Source organism: Podarcis melisellensis, assembly GCF_964234715.1.
Source record: "Podarcis melisellensis genome assembly, chromosome: 3".
In the NCBI taxonomy this organism is placed as follows: Eukaryota; Metazoa; Chordata; class Lepidosauria; order Squamata; family Lacertidae; genus Podarcis; species Podarcis melisellensis.
This window is the reverse complement of record NC_138530.1, coordinates 45,910,317-45,935,384: the sequence shown is the minus strand read 5'-3', so window position 1 is coordinate 45,935,384 and position 25,068 is coordinate 45,910,317. Positions and strand designations below refer to the sequence as shown.

General features: G+C 42.6%; 1 protein-coding gene across 2 annotated transcripts; it reads left to right on the top strand.

Annotated features, from left to right (window-relative positions):
- The first annotated feature begins 110 nt into the window (after positions 1-110).
- On the top strand, positions 111-24,867 carry TBCE (tubulin folding cofactor E). Of its 2 annotated transcripts, XM_081906881.1 has the most exons (17): positions 116-439; positions 4,248-4,382; positions 5,420-5,504; positions 7,010-7,201; positions 7,406-7,494; positions 8,188-8,287; positions 10,899-11,001; positions 12,365-12,441; positions 13,055-13,150; positions 14,138-14,202; positions 14,297-14,361; positions 15,350-15,502; positions 19,184-19,337; positions 20,734-20,802; positions 21,644-21,703; positions 24,264-24,355; positions 24,594-24,867. In XM_081906881.1, exons 2-17 carry the CDS (start codon positions 4,280-4,282, stop codon positions 24,684-24,686), a joined length of 1,596 nt encoding a protein of 531 aa, XP_081763007.1. In that variant the 5' UTR covers positions 116-439; positions 4,248-4,279; the 3' UTR covers positions 24,687-24,867. The 2 variants fall into 2 exon arrangements, with proteins under 2 accessions (XP_081763006.1, XP_081763007.1); XM_081906880.1 differs by having other exon boundaries at positions 111-439; positions 24,264-24,867.
- Positions 24,868-25,068: the final 201 nt, after the last annotated feature.

Here is a 25,068-nt window from a genome sequence, read left to right as displayed (position 1 = left end):
CTCTCAGCGCCATTAGCCCCGCTCTCCGAAACACTGATGTAATTCTCTCACCAGTTCTATGGAAACGGAGACTCGGGCGGCGCGCGGGCTTCTGGGTAGCGTGGTTTTCCACCCGCCCCTCTGCCGCAGCCCGAGAGGGGACATGCTCCTCCTCTGTACTACAATTCCCGAGGTGCATCGGGAAGCAGCGAGGAAAATGAGAAAATGGAGCGGGGCGGGGGCGGTGGAGGGAGCCGAAGGGAGATTATGGAAGCGGGGGTAGGAGGAGCTCGCGCCTGCGCCGACAGGCCCCGGTGGCGCATTTTCCCCCCCATCAGGCGAAGGTGGCGGTTGAGGCGGAAGGGGGTGGGGCTCTGTGCCCACCGCCACACTGGGCTGAGACGGGCGGAGAGAAGGGGCTCGCTCCGGGCTGGCGGAGAAGCGGCGGAGACCTCGGAAGGTGAGAGGCGGCGCTGCTTAACGGGCGAGGGGAGGCTGGCCTCCGCCTCCCCCCCTCCCCCCGGGGCGGCAGAAAAGGGGTGTCGGGTTTCCCGGCTCTTCCTGTCTCCGGCCCCCGCCCCGCTCGCTCCTCACAGGAGGCTCCTCCCTCCCCGGCTGCTATAAAGCGGAGGCCGCGGGGCCGCCGGGGAGGACGAGCAGCTGCGCCTTGGCGGGGGCGGGAGAAGCAGGAGCTGCCCGTCCTCTTGCCTCGGCGTCTCTCTCCCTGGAATGTACCTGTGGGAGGGTGGCATTTATTTATTTACAGTTGCTATTGATTTACATTCTCTCTTGAATATTTTTAAGTAACTATTTTAAACTGTTTATAATGATCGATGTTTTATTTATTTTTTTCTAAACAGATTAGTGACTTCGTTACAATCAAGCGCGCGCTCTCTCTCTATATATACAGGGTTTTAAAAAAAATATTTGTTGATTTAAAGCAGAGGTTTCCAACCTTTTCGAGTCTACGGTTCCTTTGACCAACAACATTCTTTCTGCGGTACCCCTGTGGGACTCAGGATACGAGTTATGTCACCCCTTGCCTGCAGAGCTGGAAGCCTCCCACCCTTTTATCGAACACCCTCCGTGTGGCCTGTTCCCTCAATCTCCTCTCCTTGAGAGCTGCAGCTGCCACCCTTGCTCCAAAGAGAGGTGCCTCCTCACATTGCCCCACAAGGGCCTGGGAAGAGGATGCCCCCAGCCTTAGTGGCCCAACGGAGACTGGCCAAAGGTGAAGGTGAGGCTGGCACCTTACCTTAGTAGGCAACAGTGTCAGCAAGGAGCGCAGCTGGACATGCATGGTGGAAAGGCTCCCCTTCAGCCTCAGGCAGGCCTTGCACACAGCAAGCACAAGAAAGGCCAGTGTAGCATCTGCCTGCTTGCCTGGCCTCCCACTTGCCTGTCCAACCCCAACAATCAAGGCTGGCAGGATCCCTCACCCACTTGCTTGCTTACTCCAAGCATGCCTCAGCTCTGGCAACCAGCACCTCCTGGCCCAGCCCCAGTGGCACCATTTGCCTGGGGAGCTTGTATCCAGCACTGCTGCAACAAACAACTGTGAAAGCCTTTGGGAGACAGAGATGCAAGAGGGCATTGGATAAAAGAGGGACAGATGCCAGTGTTGCCTGTAGTACCCCAGACCATCCTTCAAGACACCCCAGGATGTCGTGGCACACTGGTTGAAAACCACTGATTTAAAGTGTTGTAAAGGACCCCTGACCATTAGGTCCAGTCGTGGCCAACTCTGGGGTTGCAGCGCTCATCTCACTTTATTGGCTGAGGGAGCCGGCGTACAGCTTCCGGGTCATGTGGCCAGCATGACTAAGCCACTTCTGGTGAACCAGAGCAGCGCACGTAAACGGCGTTTACCTTCCCGCTGGAGCGGTACCTATTTATCTACTTGAACTTTGACGTGCTTGTGAACTGCTAGGTTGGCAGGAGCAGGGACTGAGCAACGGGAGCTCACCCCGTCACGGGGATTTGAACCGCCGACCTTCTGATCGGCAAATCCTAGGCTCTGTGGTTTAACCCACAGCACCACCCGCATCCCTTTAAAGTGTTGTAAGACATCCTAAACTCTTGGCACTGCAACAACAACAAGAAGTGTGTTTTTATTGAGCTTCATCGATGCTTGTAGTGTGGCATGGGTGTAGCCTGGGGGGTGGGGGCAAGCTGCCTCTTCCCTTAATCAAGGAAATCAATAAAAATATTTAACTAACTGTGGTTCTGCCCCGCTAACATAAATCCTGGCTATGCCAATGTAGTGTGGTATTGAAATGTGACTAGTTTGCTGGAGTTGATCTGTACAAAAGTCTACTGATGGATTTTGCACTCTTCAGCATTTTTGTGAAGCTGTGTGTAGCGAGGGTGCTCTCTAACCCTATGTCTTATTTGCCCTTATGGTTGTGTAGGCACATATGGGGGATTGGCACCCTTAGAGCTATCATAATATAGAGTGCTCTTGAGAGTTCCTTTAGTAGTTCATCATTTGGTGGAGGAAAGACTGAGAAAATACAGTATAAAGCCTTCTTGGAACTAGTTCTTCTGAGTGTTGTCTACACTGCCTCTTTACCTGCCTTTTTATATTTCTTTAACATACCTTAGTTGTGGCCTTTGACACTCATTAAAGAAACTATTGCTGTCATCCCCCCCCCAACTTGCTTAACTATTTTAGACTGAAGAGTGTGTTCTCAAGGAGCTGAGCTCAACTGGAACTCTGTACATGCCCTAAGGCACTGCATGTGATTTGGGCTTGGTCTGAGCAATGACAGCATTATTGTCACCAGGGAAAGATGGATACATCTTGGCTGAGCTGTAGCCCTGTGACATGACACTTCATTAGCATGACTTGGATTGCCTCAGAAAACACTCTGCCAATGTCTTTATCAATATTGTGTGAAACAATCCTTTCAGATCCAGAGAGATAAGATGCCCCCTCACAACACCTATAACTGGAAATGGAGGTGTTGAATTCATGGATGAAATGAATTGGGTTATGCAAGTTTTTCAGACTCATGTTGCTACAGAATGTTGCCCTAGTACTTCATGTAGATGCTTCTAAGTGTCAAAACTGTTAATGTTTGACAGTTGCCTTATAAGTGTAACAGAACTTGAAGCCAAAAGCTTGTATAATAACTGTTGTTAAATATACTGTGTGTAGTTATTGCCCTCATCTTTTTTCCTAGACTGCAGCTATACTAATACTTTGGTATTAGTTTGAATTATTGCAGCTGCTTTTATTTTTATTAATAATAATAAATCAATGGAACCATGTCTAGTGATAGCCAGGGTGTCTACTGATCTTGGGTGATAGCCAGCTACGTCCTCTTCTTCATGTCCCTCCTCCACAAGAGGTCCGGAGGGTGGCAACACAAGAACGAGGCTTTTCTGCAGTGGCTCCCCATCTGTGGAATGCTCTCCCTAGGGAGGTTCGTGTGGTGCCTTCATTATACACCTTTAGGCACCAGGCAAAAACGTTCCTTTTTAACCAAGCCTTTGGTTGATTGACATCCTATGCCCTTTTAACGTGTCTGGGGTGTTATTGGGTGGCTCTTCTTATTTTGATTATGTATTTTGCGGTTTCATACTCTGATTTTATCCTATGAACTGCCCTGAGACCTGCAGGTACAGGGCAGTATACAAATTAAATAAATTAATAATAATAAATAAATAATGCTCTCAATAGTTGGATATCAACATAGCATGAGTTCCTGATATATTGGGGCAACTGCTGGAGGCCACATTGTGCAGTAGAACCCACAACCCCGTTGGGCCTTTGGTCAGCATTGACATCACCACCAGACATACATAGCTCACCTGTTACTGCCACTAGTCACTTCCTCACCCTTCCAACTAGAGTTACTCAGCAGGCAACAGTGGTGCTCTGGATGCCAGCTGAAATATTGCTCAGTTCTAGTATGCACTAGCAGCTGACATCTTCGATTCTTCAGATGTAGGGGCTGTCCAAAATACTGCTGCTCCCTGCCAGGTAAACATGTCCTACTGGTGTGTGTGGGGTGTGTGTGTGAGAGAGAAACTGACTGACTGATTGCAGCACTAGGCTAAGGCTGATGATGGCAAGGGCGGCAGCAGTGCTGGGTGGAGCCCAGGATGGTGCTAGGGTTTGTCTGCAGCACCTTGATGATAGGACATTAAAGTCTTCTTCTAGGCATGCTTCTTAGGAAAGGTGGGATAGAAGACTTGCAAACAAATAGGGTATCTAGATTATGTTTTCCTGGCTCACACATAGTTGTGGTCATATTCCACAGATCTTTAAAGAAGTATCTTGAACTCCAGTTTCATGATGACCAGCAGCATTCCTTCTGATCCAGTTGGTCGAAGAATCATCCGTAATGGTGAATATGGAACTGTGCTCTATGCTGGCAAAGTTCCTCCTACAACAGGTAGGAAAATGCTTTTTTATTTCATCATATACTATCACTGGATGGCAAGGCAAACAAAGCGATAAAACATTAATTCCTTTTGGTATGTTGCTTCGGAAGGTTAGCGCACTATGTTTTGGATAGTATCAATCTTATATAGGGGTTCAATGGAGCCCTTTAAAGTCCTAGCTGGAAATAAAGTTGATTGAATTCAAAATGATACACAAACATTTATTTTAGTGGTGCTGGCACAGCAAAAATGAGTGTCAAACTACCCCTTTCACATTGACTGGCAGGAGTTGGCTGGGCCTTGGATATGGCTGTGGCTGTCACTGACTGTGATTATGATTGCTCTCCATAGTAGACAGTTGCTTCCAGTGCTTTAGGAAGAATGCACTGTGAAGGAAAACTTAAATTAAATGTTCAGGCCTGATTCGTCATTAGCAAATTGAACTTAATTTCTGCTTTTGCAACCATTCTGCAGCATGATTTCTAATTTTAGCAAAAACATATTGGAAAATGCTAGATACAGGTAGGTATCCGTGTTGGTCTGACACAGTCAAAATAAATAAATAAAAAAAAGATTGTCCAGTAGCACCTTAGAGTCCAACTAAAATTTATTTGGAAAATGCAAGTTATTCATGTTACTATACAAATAATATCCAAGAATGGCAAGTACTGATAAAATGGAAGACTATCAAGCTGAAATTGTTGTTAACTGATGTTTTACACAATGTTCATTAATCAGTTCTGATGTCCAGGGTAAATTAGTATTGGGATTAGAAGTAGTATTCATACTAAACTGGTGTCAGCTTTGAGGCAAAAAGCAAAAAACTCATCAGATGGCTTTTTGTTCATTCCTGAACCTTCAAGGGTTTTGGCCTATTAAGCCCAGAGCAGAGAGTGTGGTGTTGATTAATTTTGCTCACTCATGTCACATTAAACCATGCTTTAGCATGTCATGCGGACTCTGTCAGTATATGCGAAATATATTATGGGCCGATTTCTTTTCATGTTGAGTTTTGCATTTGTAAAAGCAAAGTTTATAATTACTTTAGGATTTTGGCTTGGAGTGGAATGGGACAACCCTGAAAAAGGAAAACATAATGGTAGTCATGAAGGAATACAATATTTCAGATGCAGGTGAGTTAATATTGACATATGCAGTACTTTTTTTTAGCAAACAGATGAACCAGAGGATATGGGGACAAGATAAGCAGCTGTCAAAAAGATAAAACAATAAAGTGAAGAAAAGTTTACAATAGTACACTAGAATATACAGAGTTAAGATACTGGGACAGATTAAAATTACCTCAACTCTCTGAGCATCTGAGCAAGGCGGTTGAGTGGGCAAATGTGGGGTAAGGCGCTCTCCTGGGTAAACTGGTCCCAAATTGGTAAGGGATTTATATCTGATAGAAACACCTTAAACCTGGCCTGGTAGCAAATCAGCAACCAGAGCAGATCTCTAGAGCACAGGTGTTATATACTGACAAGGCCTGCCAGCAATCATGCTGCACCATTATGCACTAACTGTAGCTTCCAGATCAAGCGTGAGGGAAGCCCCACACAGAGTGCATTGCAGTAATCCAGTCCTGAAGTAACCAAGTAAAGAGGAAGAGGAAAAGTTTTAGCAAAAAAAAAAAAAGACATTTCATATAATGTCATGTTGCATACAAGAATTCTGAATATCTGCATAGTATTTTTGTGGCAAATGTTACTAAACTGTTTGAGAAATGAATGAAAGAAGAGTTTCCATCAGCAGTCTTTGTCTTTTTCCTAAAAGCTCTCTTGTTTTAGGCTGTCTGCAATACTTATTATTAGGTTTGGAGGGGCGAAGACTAAGCAATTGGCCTATGAATCAGTTAGAGTCAAGTGTCTCAGTGCCCCTGAACAAGTGTACATTTATTAATTTAGCACAGCTCTGTAGATACAATAATATTGACACCTTGCAGAGCTACTGTAAGGATTGCTGAGAGTGTATGTGAAGCTCTGCAGTGCTGGTAAGTGTGTTTATTGCATTATTATCATACCCGCCTCCAAGAGGTTTAAAGCCCTATGCGGCCTAGGATCCTTGTACCTATGGGACCGCCTCTCCTGGTGTGTCCCGCGGAGGACCTTAAGGTCCACAAATAAAAACACTTTGGAGGTCCCGAGCCTCAAGGAGGTTAGATTGGTCTCAACTAGGCCTAGGGCCTTTTCAGCACTGGCCTCGACTTGGTGGAATGCTCTGTCACAAGAAACTAGGGCCCTGCAGGACTTGACATCTTTCCGCAGGGCCTGCAAGACAGAGCTGTTCCGCCTGGCCTTTGGTTTGGACTCATTCTGACCCTTATGTTTCCCTCCCCTTATGGTTTTGATTTATGGGCTACTATTAAAATGAAGCTGCATTTTAAATTGTATTTTAATAAACTGGTGTTTTATTTGTCCATCCCCCCCTTATGTTTTATTGTAATTTTATTGATGTTAGCCGCACTGAGCCTGGCTCTGGCCGGGGAGGGTGGGGTATAAATTAAAAATTATTAATATTATATTAAGAGGCTTACAGTTCTGAAACAAAGGTATTACTAAAATGTCAACAGCAGAACCTTATTTTTTTGACAGAAAAGTGGTTTATAATTCTGTAATTTTCTATATTTTCCTTCCAGGCACCCCACAGGTGGATCCTTTATCCGTCCAAGCAAGGCAAATTTTGGAGTAGATTTCCTTTCTGCTGTCAAGAAGCAGTATGGATTGAATGAAGATGAAAAAGATGCCGAGGGTGGGACAGAATCATCATTAGCGTTTGGAAGCAAGATCGTAGAAACTGTTGGGTTTGATTCCATTAAAGAAAAACAAATGCAAGTATGCTTTCTCTGGCAAATGAACAGTATATAAGAATGTCATTTAATGTGTTTCTGGCAGTTAAGGAGGGTACAGAGCAGGGTGGGCTGGGCTGGGGGCAGCATGACCTAGGGAGAGACTGTGTTTGGTCCATAGTCTGAAGGTTCCTCACTCCTGCTTTTCACTAAAGTGCTCTATGCTGAGACACTCTTTTCTTGCAGGCAATTGAATACATTAACTGACATCTCAGTAGACGAATGTGCAGTAAGCCTTGCTGGTCCAGAAGAAGAAATCAGAAGAGCATGCCCCAGTATCCTTTTTTTAAAAAAGAAAACTGCTGAATTAGTTGCTATCAACTCCCACAAGTAATTTTTTTAAAAAATTGTGAAAGGTTTATCTGTTGCACAGTATTGACTGCAAGCTGCGCAGAGGTTTAGAGAAACAGGAAATTGTCTTACGACAAGTCAGTCTGTTCGTCCATGTAGCCCAGAATTTCAGACTTGGAGGTAAATGTGCAAAAGTTACTAGTCTGGATAGGAGGGGAAAGATTATTAGCCTGCATATGGACAGAACCCAATTGCAAAAGGTGTTACTCAGAATAAAGTCTCCCTTTATTCACCTGGAAAAACAGTCATGGTTAGCGGTAGGTCTGAATTGGTTTGGAAACACAGGTTCAGAAGGCAGCACTTCTTAACTTTACAGCAGAGGAAGAGGTAGCATACTTAAAATCAACTAGATAAAACATTATTTTTGCAGCTAGGATCACTTAAAGTGAGAAGCATATCAAAATGTCAAAGAATTGGGTGTTCTACTTAGGAATGATAGAAGGAATGCAGATGAGTGAGAGCTAGGGTGAGAGCTATACCTTTAAGCAGTACGTCTTTTCAAGGTGTTTTACTAATGACCTGTTCTAGAAACATTGACTGTAAAAGTAACAAGATGCAAGGTCCTACTACTTGAACCTCACAATTCAGTTACATTTTTCTTTAATGTTCATGCCCAGATGTCAAGCAAATAAGTCTATCGAAAAATCTTTTGTCTTCTTGGAAGGAAGTGATAGGCATTGCAAGCCAAGTTGAAAATCTAGAAATACTTAATCTCAGGTACTTATGCGGTACTTCATATTTCATAGTATGTAAGTAGTTATCAGAGTAGTTCCATTGAAATCAATTGACTAAGTAGGACCAACTTGAGTCCTCTAATTTCAGTGGGTCTCCTCTGACTGATTAAGACAGATATCACTGAATGTATTTATCTTTGCCTTGCTTTGTTTTATGTGGTATATTCTAATTTTGTCAAAACCCATGAAAATAACCATTTAAAAGTCCTAATCTAATGATGATTAGATTAAAATGGGCACGAGGATCCCCTTGTAGGCTCAGCTGAACTGTCAGTGCTTTGCAAATAATTTGTTGCTGACGTACAATTATGTGTTTTTAAACTATTAATTATTTGATTTTCAAATTAGAAAATAATGTTGAGGTTAGTGTGCTTTGAATCTAGATGTTGGCAAAGGAAAGTTTATTCATTAACATATTAGCAACAAAGAAACTGAAATCCTTTAAAGGCTTTGTAATGTTGATATATAACAGGCATGTCCAACTTGAAGTAGGCTGTGATATACGATTCAGTATAAAAACTGGCAGTGATATACCACCCAGGGATGGGTGCAGGGTGGGTGGGCACGCACCGCCGACTGCTTCCCCTGAGAGGACAGGGATGTGGCTGCTGGCTGCGTCCTCTGAGATGGGTGCAGGGTTGACAGCAGCGGTAGGTGCAGGGAGGAATGTGCACACCGCCGGCTGCCCCCACCGCCAGCTGTGTCTCCCCGCCATGGCTGGGGTGGGTGCAAGGTGTTGGAAACACACCCAGGAAGGCTGCCAACTTCCCAAGTCTTTGGGGCGTCTCTCTGGTGGTCCTCTCTGGCCATAAATCTCTCGCAGTCCAGAGAGACTAATAATAAGCGACCCCTATCTCTTGAAAAGAGCACATTAGTCTTCTGGCTTTTATCATAGCAGAAGAAAGACTCAATCAGTAGCTCTAAACTACTTCATTCACAGTCTTATAATACAGAGATTCCATCAGCATGTTCTGAACACCAGTACAGAACTGCATCACATACAGAAGTGAAACTAACTTCCAACAGTACTCAGACTTCCTGTCTCACGCTCACTCAGACACTCACATGATGTATACAAAACATAGTACAATAATACCACTCGCTGGAGCAGCTCGGATAGATAAAAATCCTAACACAAGATGGGTGGGTGGGCGGGCGGGCACCGATGGAAGGTGTGGGTGCGCACAGCGTCAAAACAGCCTGCTTCCCCTGAGGTGGTGGCTGCTCAGGCACGTCTCCAGCAGAGGGGGCATGGCGATCAGCCAGAATTGATCCCAGGATCGACTAGTCGATCGCAATTGACACCTTGGATATGTCTGATATATAAGAAGTAAGAATCTTTAAAGTGTTTCATACTTATCCATTCTACGCTGACAGTAATGTGGAGCAGCATAAAGAACTTAATGTGAATTGGGCAAGGAAGAGTGACGCTCTGTTGCTTTCTGGAAAATCTAAGAATCCGGGAGCTGAGATTCCAAACTGGGGGTATCTACACAACATGAGAAATCCAGGATCAGATCTCCCAGAGTTTCCATTTTTAGTTAAGCATCAGCAAGAGGCTCTTATTTGTAGCAGCAGGCGATGTTTTTCCAACACTTTCCCTGTGCTATTTTCCTGATCTTAAACCTACACATGTCCCAGCTGCCATATGCTCTTCTGGGGAAAACATGGGGAAATGGCAGAAGGGAAAGGATTAATCCCTTCACATGCATGCACCACTGTTCCCATCAAATCTGAGACCCCTTCAACTGCTTTACACTAAAAATAGAAATATTGGGAGAGTTGATCATGAATCAGATTACTGGCCCTTGGTTGAATGATTTGCCAGTTGGTTGGCACTTTGCTGTGGCTTACTTCACTGACAACATATTAACATTTGCACATACATAAAAAATAGTTTGGCTTAATCTATCTCTGAAATACAACATTTGCACAATTTGTTTAAAATATACAGTGGTACCTCGGGTTAAGAACTTAATTTGTTCTGGAGGTCCGTTCTTAACCTGAAGCTGTTCTTAACCTAAGGTACCACTTTATCTAATGGGGCCTCCCGCTGCCGCTGTGCCGCCGCTGCGCAATTTCTGTTCTCATCCTGAAGCAAAGTTCTTAACCCAAGAACTATTTCTGGGTTAGCGGAGTCTGTAACCTGAAGCGTTTGTAACCTGAAGCGTATGTAACCCGAGGTACCACTGTAATCTGACTACTTCTAGTTGATACTTAAAATATGAGCAACTCTCAGTTACATGAGGGTTACTTTACAGGGTTTTGCATTAAATCAAAGTTGTGTATAGTCAAAATGCATTCGGTACAATGACAGGTGGGATTGCTGAAGTTTTTTTCCTGGATGCCTGCCCCATTTTTTATTTTTATTGCTAAGCATGTAAAGCTGAATGTGCACAAGTTAAATGTGCATAAATTGTGAGTTACCTGTATTATCTTAAACATGATAGTAATTTACAGGAATCTAACAGAAGGGTTATAAACTTACTTTGCCTTAAGCACACAATTTAAAATGTGCATTAACCAACAAAGATAATTGATTTGAACCTGTTCCATTCACTAAAAGCAAGACACTTTTTTCTATTTTTACATAGTCAGAACAAAATGAAATTTCCATCTACACCACCACCTGCTTCAACAACATTTTGTAATCTCAAGACTTTAGCACTTAATCAAACAAGAGTGACATGGACAGAGGTAATGTAATTTAATATTGCATTGGAATTGCTTGGTATGACCATAATCATATGGCTTTGTTTTTGTCACAAAATATTTAAAGATTGTTATGGGTCTTCACTTACAAAATCATTTGTAGTTTATAGGCAACATGAGTTCATCAATACTTATGTTCATAGCAGGAGCACAAATAAGGAAGATCTTCAGTTGCCTTCAATTCGCAAATACAAAACTAATCCTCCTGTGAGATCCTGAAAAATTATCCCTATCAAAACTCCAGGGGAAGTGCTCATCTTTATGTTAATAGAAAATTTGATTGTACCCAGGCAGTATCTGGCTGAAATATACCCTAAGAAAACCATACAAACAAGATACCTGATAAAAGTTATTAAGGATGACACAATTTAAGACCTTCACTTTTTTCAATACAGCAATATTGCTGCACATAAATAACTGGTGCACCATGTGAAGTACAAAATCCTAATAAAATGGATTTTATTAACTTTCACCTAGACAAATCATGTGTGTTTGCCTTTCTGATCACATTTAACTTTGAAGTTCTACTGAAGCCACTGGAACCTATCAGCAAAGATATTTAGGGTTGAGTTGTATGCTGCGAATATTAAAGCTGAAAATACTTCATTGTGATGAAACACTTCCAGTTACGTTTGATAATTGCTTTTAGACACTTTAAACATATATATTACTAAAAAATATAGCAAAACATAGTATTGGCATTTTTTATGTGAAGCATAAAAAGGAAGGTTTCTTAATACCTCTAAAGGAAAAAAGATATTGCCTTATGTTACCTGCTGTGAGACTCCTGGAAGTGGCTTGCAGTAGAATCTGAACAAGGGCATTCATACTAGAGAAGAACTTCCCCAATCTTTGAAATAAGATCTAAGCCAGGTTTGAGTAGTCATGAAATAAATAATCTGGTGCTGTTTTGTTCCTGTGGGTTAAAGCCTCAGCGCCTAGGACTTGCCGATTGAAAGGTCGGCGGTTCGAATCCCTGCGGCGGGGTGCGCTCCCGCTGCTCGGTCCCAGCGCCTGCCAACCTAGCAGTTCGAAAGCACCTCCGGGTGCAAGTAGATAAATAGGGACCGCTTACCAGCGGGAAGGTAAACGGCGTTTCCGTGTGCAGCTCTGGCTCGCCAGATGCAGCGATGTCACGCTGGCCACGTGACCCGGAAGTGTCTCCGGACAGCGCTGGCCCCTGGCCTCTTAAGTGAGATGGGCGCACAACCCCAGAGTCTGTCAAGACTGGCCCGTACGGGCAGGGGTACCTTTACCTTTACCTTATGCCTGTTATGGTATACCAGTTTACAATGTATATAAGATACACAAAATGGTATTTTTGTGCTAAGTGACGTTTTCCCATTAGGTTCTTTTATGTGCTACCGGGTGGCCAGCTCTTGAAGAACTACATCTTGCTGCCAATGACATTTCACTTTTGAAAAGGTATGAGAGTAACTGTAAATACCATAAGCAGTCTTCTTGAATTGTGATATTCCTTATTAGAATGCTGGTTGAACATTTAGTATTATGGCATGCTAATCATTTTGAATGATGGTGCTGAATCCAATTGATTCCTGAATGCTCTCTAGAGGGGATTTTCCTGCCGAGAGAACATAAATGTTTTCAGCTTGGTACTTCGTACAATGGGGAATTTTCAGTTTTGAACTCCTCAAGTTGTGGACCTTGGATACCAGGTTTGGGGGAAAATATGAGTCTGACCTGCCACGCTAATTAGAATGAATGGTACTGAGCGAGGATGACCCAGTGGTTTGATTTGGAAATCTGCTTATACTCCATTCCTTGCATCTTGTAGGTAAATACCTCTAAAAGCTGGTGAGAGCTGGCAACTTTTGAGTTCTTCATCAAGAACAAATTCATGGAACCAATCCTGGATAAATTGTTCTCTGTGATCATTGAGCTTTGTATAGCATTCCAGTATTACAGGAGCTAAAGCAAACAGTTAATTCCCACGTTGTATAATGTGACAAAGGAACAAGAAACCAGTTACATTTCTTAATGTTATTATTGTACTCTTAAATATGATATCTTCCCTCAGACCTATTGATGTCCTACATAACTTGAAATGGTTAAACCTTTCAGACAACCTGTTAACAGATGAAAATCAGCTTCTTCTACTTGCAGATCTCCCAAGGTAAATGTTATTCTGTACTACTGCTGATTTCACCGTTTGTGTAAAACTTAACCATGGGTTAAGGCCAGCTGGGTGAAGACATGGTAGAGCCAAAGATCTGAGGGGGGCAATTCACAATCTTGTGTCCCCTCCTGATTTTTTGGTCATGGAAGCTTTAACATCTGTGGTGCACCAGCCATATAGAATGATCAAGAGTTACATTTTTTGCAGAATGTATTGGCGATTCCTCCAAAGAACAGATGTAGTTCTTCTACTTTGCTCTACCACATAGCCATTTCATTTCTACCACGTTCCCATTTTGAAGACAGAGTGTCTGTAGTCTATAATCGATTTCTGTCCATCTCTCTTTTTTTAAAGTAACTTAATGGGATGCCAAGTAAGATGTTGTGCACTGAGCTTAAACCATGTTTTGTTTATACCAAACAAAAACTCCATGAGTATTGGCTGCAGCTTACGCACTGTGGGCATCAGCAAACTTCTACTCATTCAGCTGGATTTCACCTTCCTGTTGTCTCTTCTAGATGCCCCTAAATCTGTTCCAGTCCCCTGACCTGCCTCTGGAGCATATTTTGAGGGTGCATTGGGATTGGAGGAAGGTGAAATTCCTGTGGTGCAAGCAGAGGTCTGCTCTAGTGATGCAACAGACTGCTTTAAATACAACTTATACCATCAAAATGTGTTTGAATCTATGCCTTGAAGCACTTGCTGCTGATGGCTTCCAGATGTCCTTTTCTCTAGATCTGGATTTGCTTTTCTTACCTTCAGTTTTCTCAAGCAATATTTTCCTTTCCATAATTTTACTTCCATTGGGGAATCTATCTATCTTTCTTTCTTTCTTTCTTTCTTTCTTTCTTTCTTTCTTTCTTTCTTTCTTTCTTTCTTTCTTAGAATTTGATTAATCAGAGCATAGTGCCTGCTTTAATACCTGCTTATGTTATATATTATTAGCTTATATTTTAACTGCCTTACTCTGACTTTAAATTTCAGATTAGAAACACTAATACTTTCAAATAATGGAATTTCTTCCATGCATTTTCCTGATGTAGAATTTGGTAAGTAAACTGAGCACCATTAACATTTTTGTGTGCATTCATTTTTCTTTACTATCATCGGTTTATTCATTTTTCTTCTTTTTTTTCTTTGAAGGTTACAAGACCAGAATGTTCCCTTCTTTAACACATCTTATAATAAAGGACAATAGAATAGCAGAAGTAAGTAAAATATTGATGAAATGCATTGAATTGTGTATAGAAGGATGGGCACTGGTGTTTTATAACACTGGCTTTTATCTTTTAAACTTTCAAAACAGACTTTCAGTCAATTGAGAGTACACAATGAAAATGCTACACTGTCAGGCCAGGGCATTTGGCTGGTATATTTGTGGCATATACTATGCAAGGGGTTGATGTAGGGACTATGCACTGTGCATTGTATCCATCCCATAATCTGCACCCTAGACTGAAATAATAATAGAGTACCTTCAAAATCAAGAACTTTGCTTTTGTTGAATAAGTTGCTGGCTGTTTTTTCTTAGCAATATGAACTGTACAATATAAAATGTAAAGGATTTATCTAAGTCTTAATTAGAGCAGAGCCATAGAAACCAATGGACCGAAATTAGCTATGCCTGTTGATTTCAGTGAGTTTCTCTGGGTATGAATTTTGTGTGTGTGTACGCGCGCGCGCGCACACACACACACACACACACACACTATTCTTGTTTTCATTAAGCTTTTGCTATGGAGCAAGTACCACAATAACAGTAAGAGTTAACACATTAAGTCTCTGCCTCTATACACAGCCTATTGAGATTTTGAGCACCTGATCGTTGCAAGCTGATTTCTGGGTTAGTTTAAGAAAAATCTGAGCAATTTCCTCATTTTAGTTCCCTTTTCCAGAAACAGAAGAATAGAGTTAAAACTGCTCCAGAATTATGACTCTATAGCTGTAGAAGTTAAAATATACTAGTGTGAGACCAAGCAAGATTTGTTTCCCCAGCTTTAGACTCTGTTAGGGTTTGCCCTCAGTTTCTAAGCATTATGTAGATAATTAAGTGAAACAACATGACTTACTTCTGTTTAATGTAATACATTGTCATTCCAATAGTGGTCATTATGAGAGCCTCGTGTAGCATTTAATATGCAGCGGTGGGAAATTTTGTTTCAATGTTGGCATATTTTTTCCATTTTCTTGTTTCAGTGGTCCGTTATCAATGAACTTGATAAACTACTAAAGCTTCAATCTCTAGATTGCCGGAATAACCCTTTAATGGATATAGACAAAAACACAGCGACTGTGAAGCAGCTTATTATTGCCAAAATAGGGCAATTACGCTTTTTGAACAAGTCTGAGGTATGTCGTTTCTTTTCAGTTAGCAGTGTTGAGGAGCGTGAAAAGTGTTTCTTGTGCCTGAGAACTTTAGACACAAACCATAACATGGAATTAATTGTTCTTGGTGTGATCAGTTTTCTCAGATGACCAAAAATGTGATCCCAAAGAAGAGACTTTAAAAATGAGCTTCAACTTTTGATGGTGTTGTTGACTTTTTGTGAATTTGGGTTATTTAAACTTGGATGCTGGAAAAGCATCCCATTGCTGACGATTGTGTAACTTTTGACAGCACACAGAAAATAATAATAATAATAATAATAATAATAATAATAATAATAATAATAATAATAATAATTTATTATTTATACCCCGCCCATCTGGCTGAGCCTCCCCAGCCACTCTGGGTGGCTCCCAATCAGTGCCAAAAACAGTACAGCATTACATATTAAAAACTTCCCTGAACAGGGCTGCCTTAAGATGTTTTCTGAATGTCAGGTAATTCTTTATCTCTTTGACATCTGATGGGAGGGCGTTCCACAGGGCGGGCGCCACTACCGAGAAGGCCCTCTGTCTGGTTCCCTGTAGCCTCACTTCTCGCAATGACGGAACCGGCAGAAGGCCCTCGGCACTGGATCTCAGTGTCCGGGCTGAACGATGGGGGTGGAGACGCTCCTTCAGGTATACAGGACCGAGGCCGTTTAGGGCTTTAAAGGTCAGCACCAACACTTTGAATCGTGCTCGGAAACGTACTGGGAGCCAGTGCAGATCTCTCAGAACCGGTGTTATGTGGTCCCGGCGGCCACTCCCAGTCACCAGTCTAGCTGCCGCATTCTGGATTAATTGCATTTTCCGGGTCACCTTCAAAGGTAGCCCTACGTAGAGCGCGTTGCAGTAGTCCAAGCGTGAGATAACTAGAGCATGCACCACTCTGGCGAGACAGTCTGCGGGGAGGTAGGGTCTTAGCCTGCGTACCAGGTGGAGCTGGTAGACAGCTGCCCTGGACACAGAGCTAACCTGCGCCTCCATGGACAGCTGTGAGTCCAAAATGACTCCCAGGCTGCACACCTGGTCCTTCAGGGGCACAGTTACCCCATTCAGGACCAGGGAATCCTCCACACCTGCCCGCCTCCTGTCCCCCAAAAACAGTACTTCTGTCTTGTCAGGATTCAGCCTCAATCTGTTAGCCGCCATCCAACCTCCAACCGCCTCCAGGCACTCACACAGGACCTTCACCGCCTTCACTGGTTCTGATTTAAAGGAGAGGTAGAGCTGGGTGTCATCTGCATACTGATGAACACCCAGTCCAAACCCCCTGATGATCTCTCCCAGCGGCTTCATATAGATATTAAAAAGCATGGGGGAGAGGACAGAACCCTGAGGCACCCCACAAGTGAGAGCCCAGGGGTCTGAACACTCACCCCCCACCACCACTTTCTGGACACGGCCCAGGAGGAAGGAGCGGAACCACTGTATGACAGTGCCCCCAGCTCCCAGCCCCTCTAGACGGTCCAGAAGGATGTTATGGTCGATGGTGTCAAAGGCCGCTGAGAGATCCAGCAGAACTAGGAAACAGCTCTCACCTTTGTCCCTAGCCCGCCGGAGATCATCAACCAGCGCGACCAAGGCAGTTTCAGTCCCATGGTGAGGCCTGAATCCCGATAGGAAGGGATCCAAATGGTCCATTTCCTCCAGGCGTGCTTGGAGTTGTTCAGCAACCACCCGCTCAATCACCTTGCCCAAGAATGGCAGATTTGAGACTGGGCGATAGTTGGCCAAATTGGCCGGGTCTAAAGATGTTTTTTTAAGAAGCGGTTTAATGACCGCCTCTTTCAGCGGGTCTGGGAAGGCTCCCTCACAGAGGGAAGCATTCACCACCCCGCAGAGCCCATCGCCCAGCACTTCCCGGCTCGCTTTTATCAGCCAGGATGGGCAAGGATCAAGGAGACAGGTGGTCGGTTTCACTCGTCCAAGCAGCCTGTCCACATCCTCGGAGGTAACAGATTGGAATTGATCCCATATAACAGGACCAGACAGAACTCTAGCACTCTCCCGCCCTGGCCCTGCTCCCACGGTGGAGTCTACCTCCTTCTGAATCTGAGCGATTTTATCTGCAAAAAACTTTGCAAAAGCATTGCAGGAGATCTTGGGGTCCCTACCAGGCCCCGGTGGTACAGGTGGTTCCAATAAACTGCGAACCACCTGAAAAAGTCTCCTGCTGCTGTTTTCTGCAGATGCAATGGAGGTGGCAAAGAAGGCCCTCTTCGCCGTCGCCATTGCCACTTGGTAGGCTCGACGTTGAGCTCTAACCCGTGTCCGGTCTGATTCAGAATGAGTTTTCCGCCACCGGCGCTATAGCCGTCTCAACGATTGTTTCATCACCCTCAGCTCCGGGGAAAACCACGGGGCTGTCCGGGCTCCATGCAATCGGAGAGGGCGCTTCGGAGCCAGACAGTCAATTGCCCTGGTTAACTCCGCATTCCAGCGTGCCACCAGGGAATCAGCTGAAAGGCCATCAACTTGGGATAAAGCATCCCCTACCACTCCCTGGAAGCCAATTGGATCCATTAAGTGGCGGGGGCGGACCATCCGAATCGGTCCCACCTCCCTGCGGAGGGGAAGGGTTGCGGAGAAGTCCAGTTGCACCAGGAAGTGATCTGACCATGGCACTTCTTTTGTTTCGCTTTTAGTTAATGTCAGATCACCATCTGACATCTTGCACCAGTGTAGCAGAAACAAGGCAAGGGTAGCATACGCCTACTGCAATGCTGAAATTATAATGCAGTAAACCGGAATTTACATATGGGTTGCATTCTGGGGATCGCAGCTAAAGCCAAAATTGCATGAAGTCAAAGCACAGGTTCAGTGGTGGGTGAAGTTGCCAAAGCCTTTTTTGTCCCAGGTGCCTGTCCCCTTACCACTTAAAAAATAAATAAATCATTTGTCAAGCATATAAAGCTGAATGTGCACTAGTTAAATGTGGGCTTGCTGTAAATACGTTTTAAATCTTAGTATCGTTTGAACCATGCTGGCTCTCTGTATTTCTGATTCATGTAGTTCTGTACCTTTTGGTACTGTACCTTTTACTAAACTGGGTGAAGCAGCAGTAAACCACCCAGGATATTCTGTTGCTCAGGTTCTGCAGTTGTTATACCCAATGCTGGCTGTTTCCTTTGGCGTTGATGCTTAGGGCTGGGACTTAAGACCCCTTCTTTCTATGGTAATCAAATGATGTTTATAGGTACCTCAAATGAAATTCTCTTACATTTCTTTCTGTGAGGTGGTGGGCTAATAGTCTCATTACAGAAACTCTGGCTTCAGGCACCCCAGGGCTTGAGAAATTTTGCCTTATTTTCTCTTTGCCACATTACAGACTGTTTTCAGAAGGCCTTTTAGTGTACAGCAGCAGTTTGTAATGTAGCAGGGGTGAGTGCTGCTTGAGAAATCCACAGCCCAAAAGCCATCTATAGTAGAAAAGCAGCTGGAGCTGTGTTAAGTTGTATCATTTGCTAATTTGAAAACCCTGCTGGAGTTGAAGCCATTCCTAGTTGCTTACATGAAAAGACCTGGCAGTTTTCATGGTCCACGTTACAACCAGAAATGACATAAACTATAGCCTTCTGATCTTATACACTTTTCTTTATATAAACTGGTAACGACTGTTCTGGTGATATGTTGCAGAAATATGTCCTTGTTTTGTCACAGATCACCCCTGAGGAAAGAAAAGGAGCAGAACTTGACTACAGGAAAAAATATGGCATCGATTGGTTAAAGGCTGGTGGTAATCAGGATCCAAACAAAAACAATCCAAGTGAGGAATTCCTGGCTGCTCACCCCAGGTTCCAGTTACTCTGTGATAGTAAGTAGAGTGTCAGTAGAAGGATTTTCCCTCTAGCATTTTGACTTGTTTTAAGATGCCTGCCTGCCTGCCTTGGTATAATCCTTTCACAGATCAGTAAGGAAGTGCATTTTACTTTCTTAGACATTCTTGGAGATGGCAGGGGAAAGCAATAACCATGTCTGGGAATATCACCTCTTGCTACAAGCAGGGTCAGGTTTCTAGGCAAAAAGTAGAGTGGCTATCCCTTTCGCTATTCCCCTGGGTTAGTTGAATCCAGCCCAACACTTCCACCACTTTCCAGCATCTTTGGGCTTGGTAGTATCTAGCCCATCTTTCAAGGATGGAGAGGGGAAGCCTGTCTGCCACCAACCTGAAACTTGACTTGTTTCGTGCCATGGGAGAGGGAGAAGAAAGTATATTGGCACGGAACATATCTTTCCAGCTTCAAAGAAATGTGGCCCTCCGGTCATCTCTGTTTGGATCTCAAGACTCTACAGACCATGCCCATCCACAGGCCATATTCTTCACCAGCCCTGCTCTGTGCCCTCTTCAGTTGCTTTTGCCTGGCTGGTACATGTCCTTGAACTGCAGCAATACCTTTTTGTTGCCTGGGGCAGATTTTGGAGGTGAAGCTAAGTAGAGACTGCTGGCTTTTGCTGTAGCTGGAATGTAGCCTGCTGAAAAAAGTAAAAGTAATATCCATTCTTGCACCCACTTTTGCCTCTAGCTCAACGCAGCACTGGCACGCAGCTCTCAGAAGGTTGTCCAGGAAGCAACGTGGCCCTCATGGTCCAAGGTTTCCTGTTCCAATCCCTTGGAACTACAGTACAGAGAATAAAACTCAATAGTCTTTATTTTTGGTGGGGCAAAACCCAGTTGCCAGCATTATCTGGAATGCTGAGTGACTGCATCTTCCTCTCAGTATCCTTGCAGTGTAACCTGTCTGTAGCCAAGAGGAGATGCTCTCCCAGCAACTGCCTCTCTCTTGCACCCTGGCAGAATTCATAATGTAGAATAACAAAACATTGGCTTTTCTGATCCTCATGTGATATCTATTTGCAGGGTCAGTCAGTGTAGGACACCTGCTCTGCACATGAGCTTTTTGATTTGAGCAAAGGTTTGATCAGGGCTTATAAGTATGTTCTTTCTGGTAATGAGGGATTCCTGGGTGCGTAGAAGCTTCTAATTCCTTTCAGATGAATGTGCTTATGAGCCCTTTCAGACCTTTCTACATCAGATATTTTTCTTCATTGTTGCCCTTGTGTAGCCATTAATAACCCAGTCAGAAATGTCTGAACCTTTGAGAAGTTGCAATCCCTCTTTTACCTGCCAGCATGAGCGAACCTACCCACAAGACTAATATTTTGTTTTAAGCATTAAGTGAATTGCTATTCTTGTCATTTTTCCATAACAGAATATGGTGCCCCTGAAGATGGAGAGCTGAAAAGAGAACAGCCCTTCTCACTAAAAAGTCAGCTGTTGGGTAAGATATAAGGCCAAACTAAAGAAAAGTATTTAAAGAAGTTTGTAAGGCTACAGTACAGTCTTTGCAGAGCAGGTGACTTTTTTAAAGGATGTCCCCAACATACTATTTAACTGATGACTCCTCCCCTCCTCGCCGTATAGTTTCTGCAGCCTTAAACCAACAACGATGTGGGGTGTTGAGATCATGATTCTTATGAATCCCCATCAGGGGGGTATGGGACCTGTCTCTCTCCAGAGGATGTTGGCCTCTGAACTCCCATCAGCTCCAGCCGGCATGGCTGGAGACTGAGGATGATGTGTGTTGTCCAGCAACACTGGGAAGGTTGCATGTTCTGCACCCCTGCTGTATATGACAAGCAGCATGTTTGAATCTAAGTTTAATATTCCTCAGCACGCTCAGGATTCCTGGTGAGGCCAGAGGTTTTTAAAAAATGCTTTCAGGTGGATCTGCTTATTTTAGAGGGGAAGGAATACTCTTAGTGTATTTGGTAACAAGTAGGCATGGTGACATCCACTTTCCCCTGACCCAAAGACATTTTAAACTTTGCTTGTACCGTTGTGGTGTGACTCAGTTATGTCAAGCAAAGTTTCTCAGTTTCTTGGCACCCTGAAATTGTTTCTTAGGATATAGTCATGCCCCAGGCATTGTAACTTATAAGTATTAATCTATTGCCTTTGAAATTGCCATACGCTTTTCAGTGTCAAGAATTCCTACACCCAACAGTGCATTAGGGGTTAATTGGAAATATGCATAAGGTTTTTCCTCTTGCCTATAACTAATATACATTGTATAAAATGTTAGTATTACATCAGCTTCTCACTGTTCTTTATTTTCTAAGCTTTAACCTTCAAGTGTCCTGACAGACCTGATCAGAAGCCCATTGAGAAGAAACTGCCAGGTAAGGACAAGAATCAGTGTTGATTTCAGGCATGATCAAATCCCAGCTTAATAAGCGAAGATATGCTTGAGTTCTGTGCACCAACATACAACTCATTCAGGTGACTAGGGAAACCCAGGAATCCAGAGTTAACTGTAACTTCCCATTACATGGGAACCAGGGTTAATGGCTTCTATACAAGCCAGCTATGGTTTAAAGTTAGCTTAAGAGTCCAAGCTTCTTTGAAAGTCATAAACCATTTGGCATGTAATGGGTAATTAACAGTTAACTGTGGCTCCCTGACTTGTTTCTCAGCTTGCATTTATTTATTAAATTTATATCATGGCATATTAGCCAGTATTTCATCATTTGACATAGCCTGTTGTTTCTGCGTGTCAGAATTATTTTGTGCTTCTTGGCTACCTCATATTTAAGAGTTTTCACATAAAGTGGGTTAAGTTCTTCAAGGGTACATAAAGCACTATGCAACAAAGTTAGTTGGATTACAGCAAGGATTTTTGTTGATTTAACAGAACTTCTCCCTGTGCCAAATCTCCCTTCCCAAATCTGCTCCAGAAGATTGAGGGGAAACCCAGAACAGATTTAGGAGATGCTCAGGGAGAGGACCTGACCTGTAAGTTCTATTGCGCAGCCAAAAGTCCTTGCGTTAACAGAACTATTTCACTGGATACCACCCAGTTTTCCTTCTATTGTAAAAACGCATTGAGAAACTAGCCTCATTCTGCCTTTTTGAAGGCAGCAGAATCATCCTCAGCCTGCACACTGATGTAAGAAGCATCTTTAAAAGAGTATTCCTTTGAAGCAGGAGAAATTAGGCTATTGTAATTTTTTTTACAGAGTACCCTAATTAGGATTCCCCCCACCCCGTTAGGTTGGCTGACTGTTTAATACATTCAAAACTTCAGTCTAGTTGTTAAAGTATGTATTTTGATTAAATGGTGAATCCTCTTAAAGCAGCATCTGCTTAACGGGGAGTATTTGTGGGGAAGCTAAACAGATTAGGAATATATGCAAGATTATCTTTTGTATGAAATAATCAGCAACATTAGAGGGTGATAATTCCTGTCGTTATTAGAATACAACATTCAGATTCAAGATTAATTTCTGCACCTAGAGGGTGCTGCCTTCTTAAGAACATACAGGGCCATCATTTTCTTGCCTTATGCAGGCTGTCTGGTGATATTGTTTGGAGGCATTAAGAGCAAGTATCCCATGTCTGCTGTCCTTTAGCTTATACAAAACTTAAGGCTGCAATTCTATACTCACTTAAATATGATTGAACTTTAATTGGAATTACTTCTGAGAGACACGTATAGAACTGCAGCGTAAAGTATTTATATTTTTGGGTCTGCAAGCTTTTGCATGCTTACATGGGCTTTACTTATGAGTAAACATGACAAATAATACCAATTTATATGCTAGCTTTTTGTTAAAGCAGTAAAATAAGTTTGAAAGGAAAATTGCATATTTCAATTCCATGTCCTGCTTTCCCTTAAAAAGCCCAGTTCTCTGCCCTGCTTCAAAATTTTACACCTTTAGTACTTACTTGATGAAACAGCATAGAGTAGTCTCTGCTGACTTAATTGTTACATTAGAGTAAAGCATTTAAGCAGCAGCTTACAGAATTACATACAGGTCCCAAGTAAAATAAATGCCAGTGTAACAAAGTGGAAGTATTTTTCTGGTGGACGGGGACACACAAAGCCAAGATTCATTTCCATTCTTGTGTAATATCCCAATGTAGGCAAAACTGACCTGACTTTTGAATCTATCTTGTGGAAGAAGAAATAGCATATATTCCATGGATACAAATCCCATCATTCTCCATGGGAATTTCTCAGTGGGGTGGCAGGAATACAGTTTAACACACTTGTATGACCCATGTGATCAAATGGTCTTAATGAATTTGAACACTGTATTTTGAAAAGTATTTATTCTAAAATAAAAATCACATTTATCACAAGTTGCATAAAATATACAGCTTTTCCAAAAAGTTAATAGAAAAATATTTTTCTAAGTACGTTTTGTGACAATAGAGTAACTCACTATTGCTGTGCCTTCAGATAAAGCTTTAAATGAAAGGGGAAGGGGATTACCCACAATAGCCAATATCTTGCATTGCTCAAATTTAGAAGATAGTTTTTAAAAACTAACTTACTCCTTCAAGTCTCATTACAAAAATACACCTCCGTGTTCATATGTATTGGTTTGTAATGCAAGCACATAAAGCTAGTGGTAAACTAGAACTAATTAATATACACAATTTTCGACCTTGTAAGTTCCTAGAATGACAATCATTTTTTGCAGAGGGAAGAGCTTCAGTCAAAGTACAAAAGAGCAAATGCCATAAACTAAGTCCTGAAGGTCACTTAGGTCAGTCAGTGTGTTGTATACATATACTATAGAAACTCCAATTTGGTTTATAGTTTTTATATTATTACCTTTATGTCAAACTGAGGTGCTGCTGCTAATTGCTTCAAGAGAGCAACTTCAGGAAATCTACTTAAATGCATTAAAAGGTAATTATTTGAAGTTGATCAATTTTCTTTTCCCTATACAGAGTCTATGACTATCCAGAAGGTTAAAGGATTGCTGTATCGGCTACTTAAAATCCCAGGTTCAGAACTGAAGCTATCCTACGAAAGTTCTAAAGTAAGCTCATGTTCATACAATACAGAATACAATTTGTCACACTGCTACTGTCAACACTGCACTCTAACACTATTGAATTATTTGATTCCTGTAAAGGACAGTAACCATAACCATAATTTTAGACCTTGTTCAGCTTTCTTTTGAGAGGTAGCAGCTGCTTGAGCTCACATCTTTTGCCTTTCTAAAAAAGTTATGCAAGATTAAAATAGTCTAATATCTGGATCTTTTCTTATCCTAGATGAAAGGCAAGGAATTTGAACTAGACAATGACCTAAAGCCATTGCAGTTTTACTCTATTGAAAATGAAGACTCCATTCTAGTCCGATGGTAACTGCTGCCTTCACATCTTTCAATAAACAGTTGTATGCTGCTAGCAAAGCCTCTAACACGTCGTATGTTGATTTTTTAAAAAACTATTTTCTGGAAGAACCTTGATATGAAAAATGGAACGCTTATTTACTAGACAAATTACTAGGTGGTATACTTTGTTAATAAATTTCTCTTTAAAAACAGTGCCATGCCTCATTGAGAAAAGGTAAGCTTTAACCAACTTAATGGAAATGCATTTAACCCATGGTTTGTGCTACGCTGCTAACTTTTAGAAGTGGATGGGACTATAATAAATTCTACTCTCATTATTATAGATATAATCATAAGATCTAGAGAATTAAAACTGAGGTATTCTCATTGTCCACCTGGCCTGAGGGCACTGC

What these genes read in the sequence shown, in the direction of transcription:
- TBCE (XM_081906880.1), top strand. Translation starts at nt 4,280, where the DNA reads ATGATGACCAGCAGCATTCCTTCTGATCCAGTTGGTCGAAGAATCATC. An exon ending in CTAGAAATACTTAATCTCAG is followed by an intron (nt 8,288 to 10,898) that starts GTACTTATGCGG and finishes ATTTTTACATAG; the next exon opens with TCAGAACAAAATGAAATTTC. An exon ending in ACTAAAAAGTCAGCTGTTGG is followed by an intron (nt 20,803 to 21,643) that starts GTAAGATATAAG and finishes TTATTTTCTAAG; the next exon opens with CTTTAACCTTCAAGTGTCCT.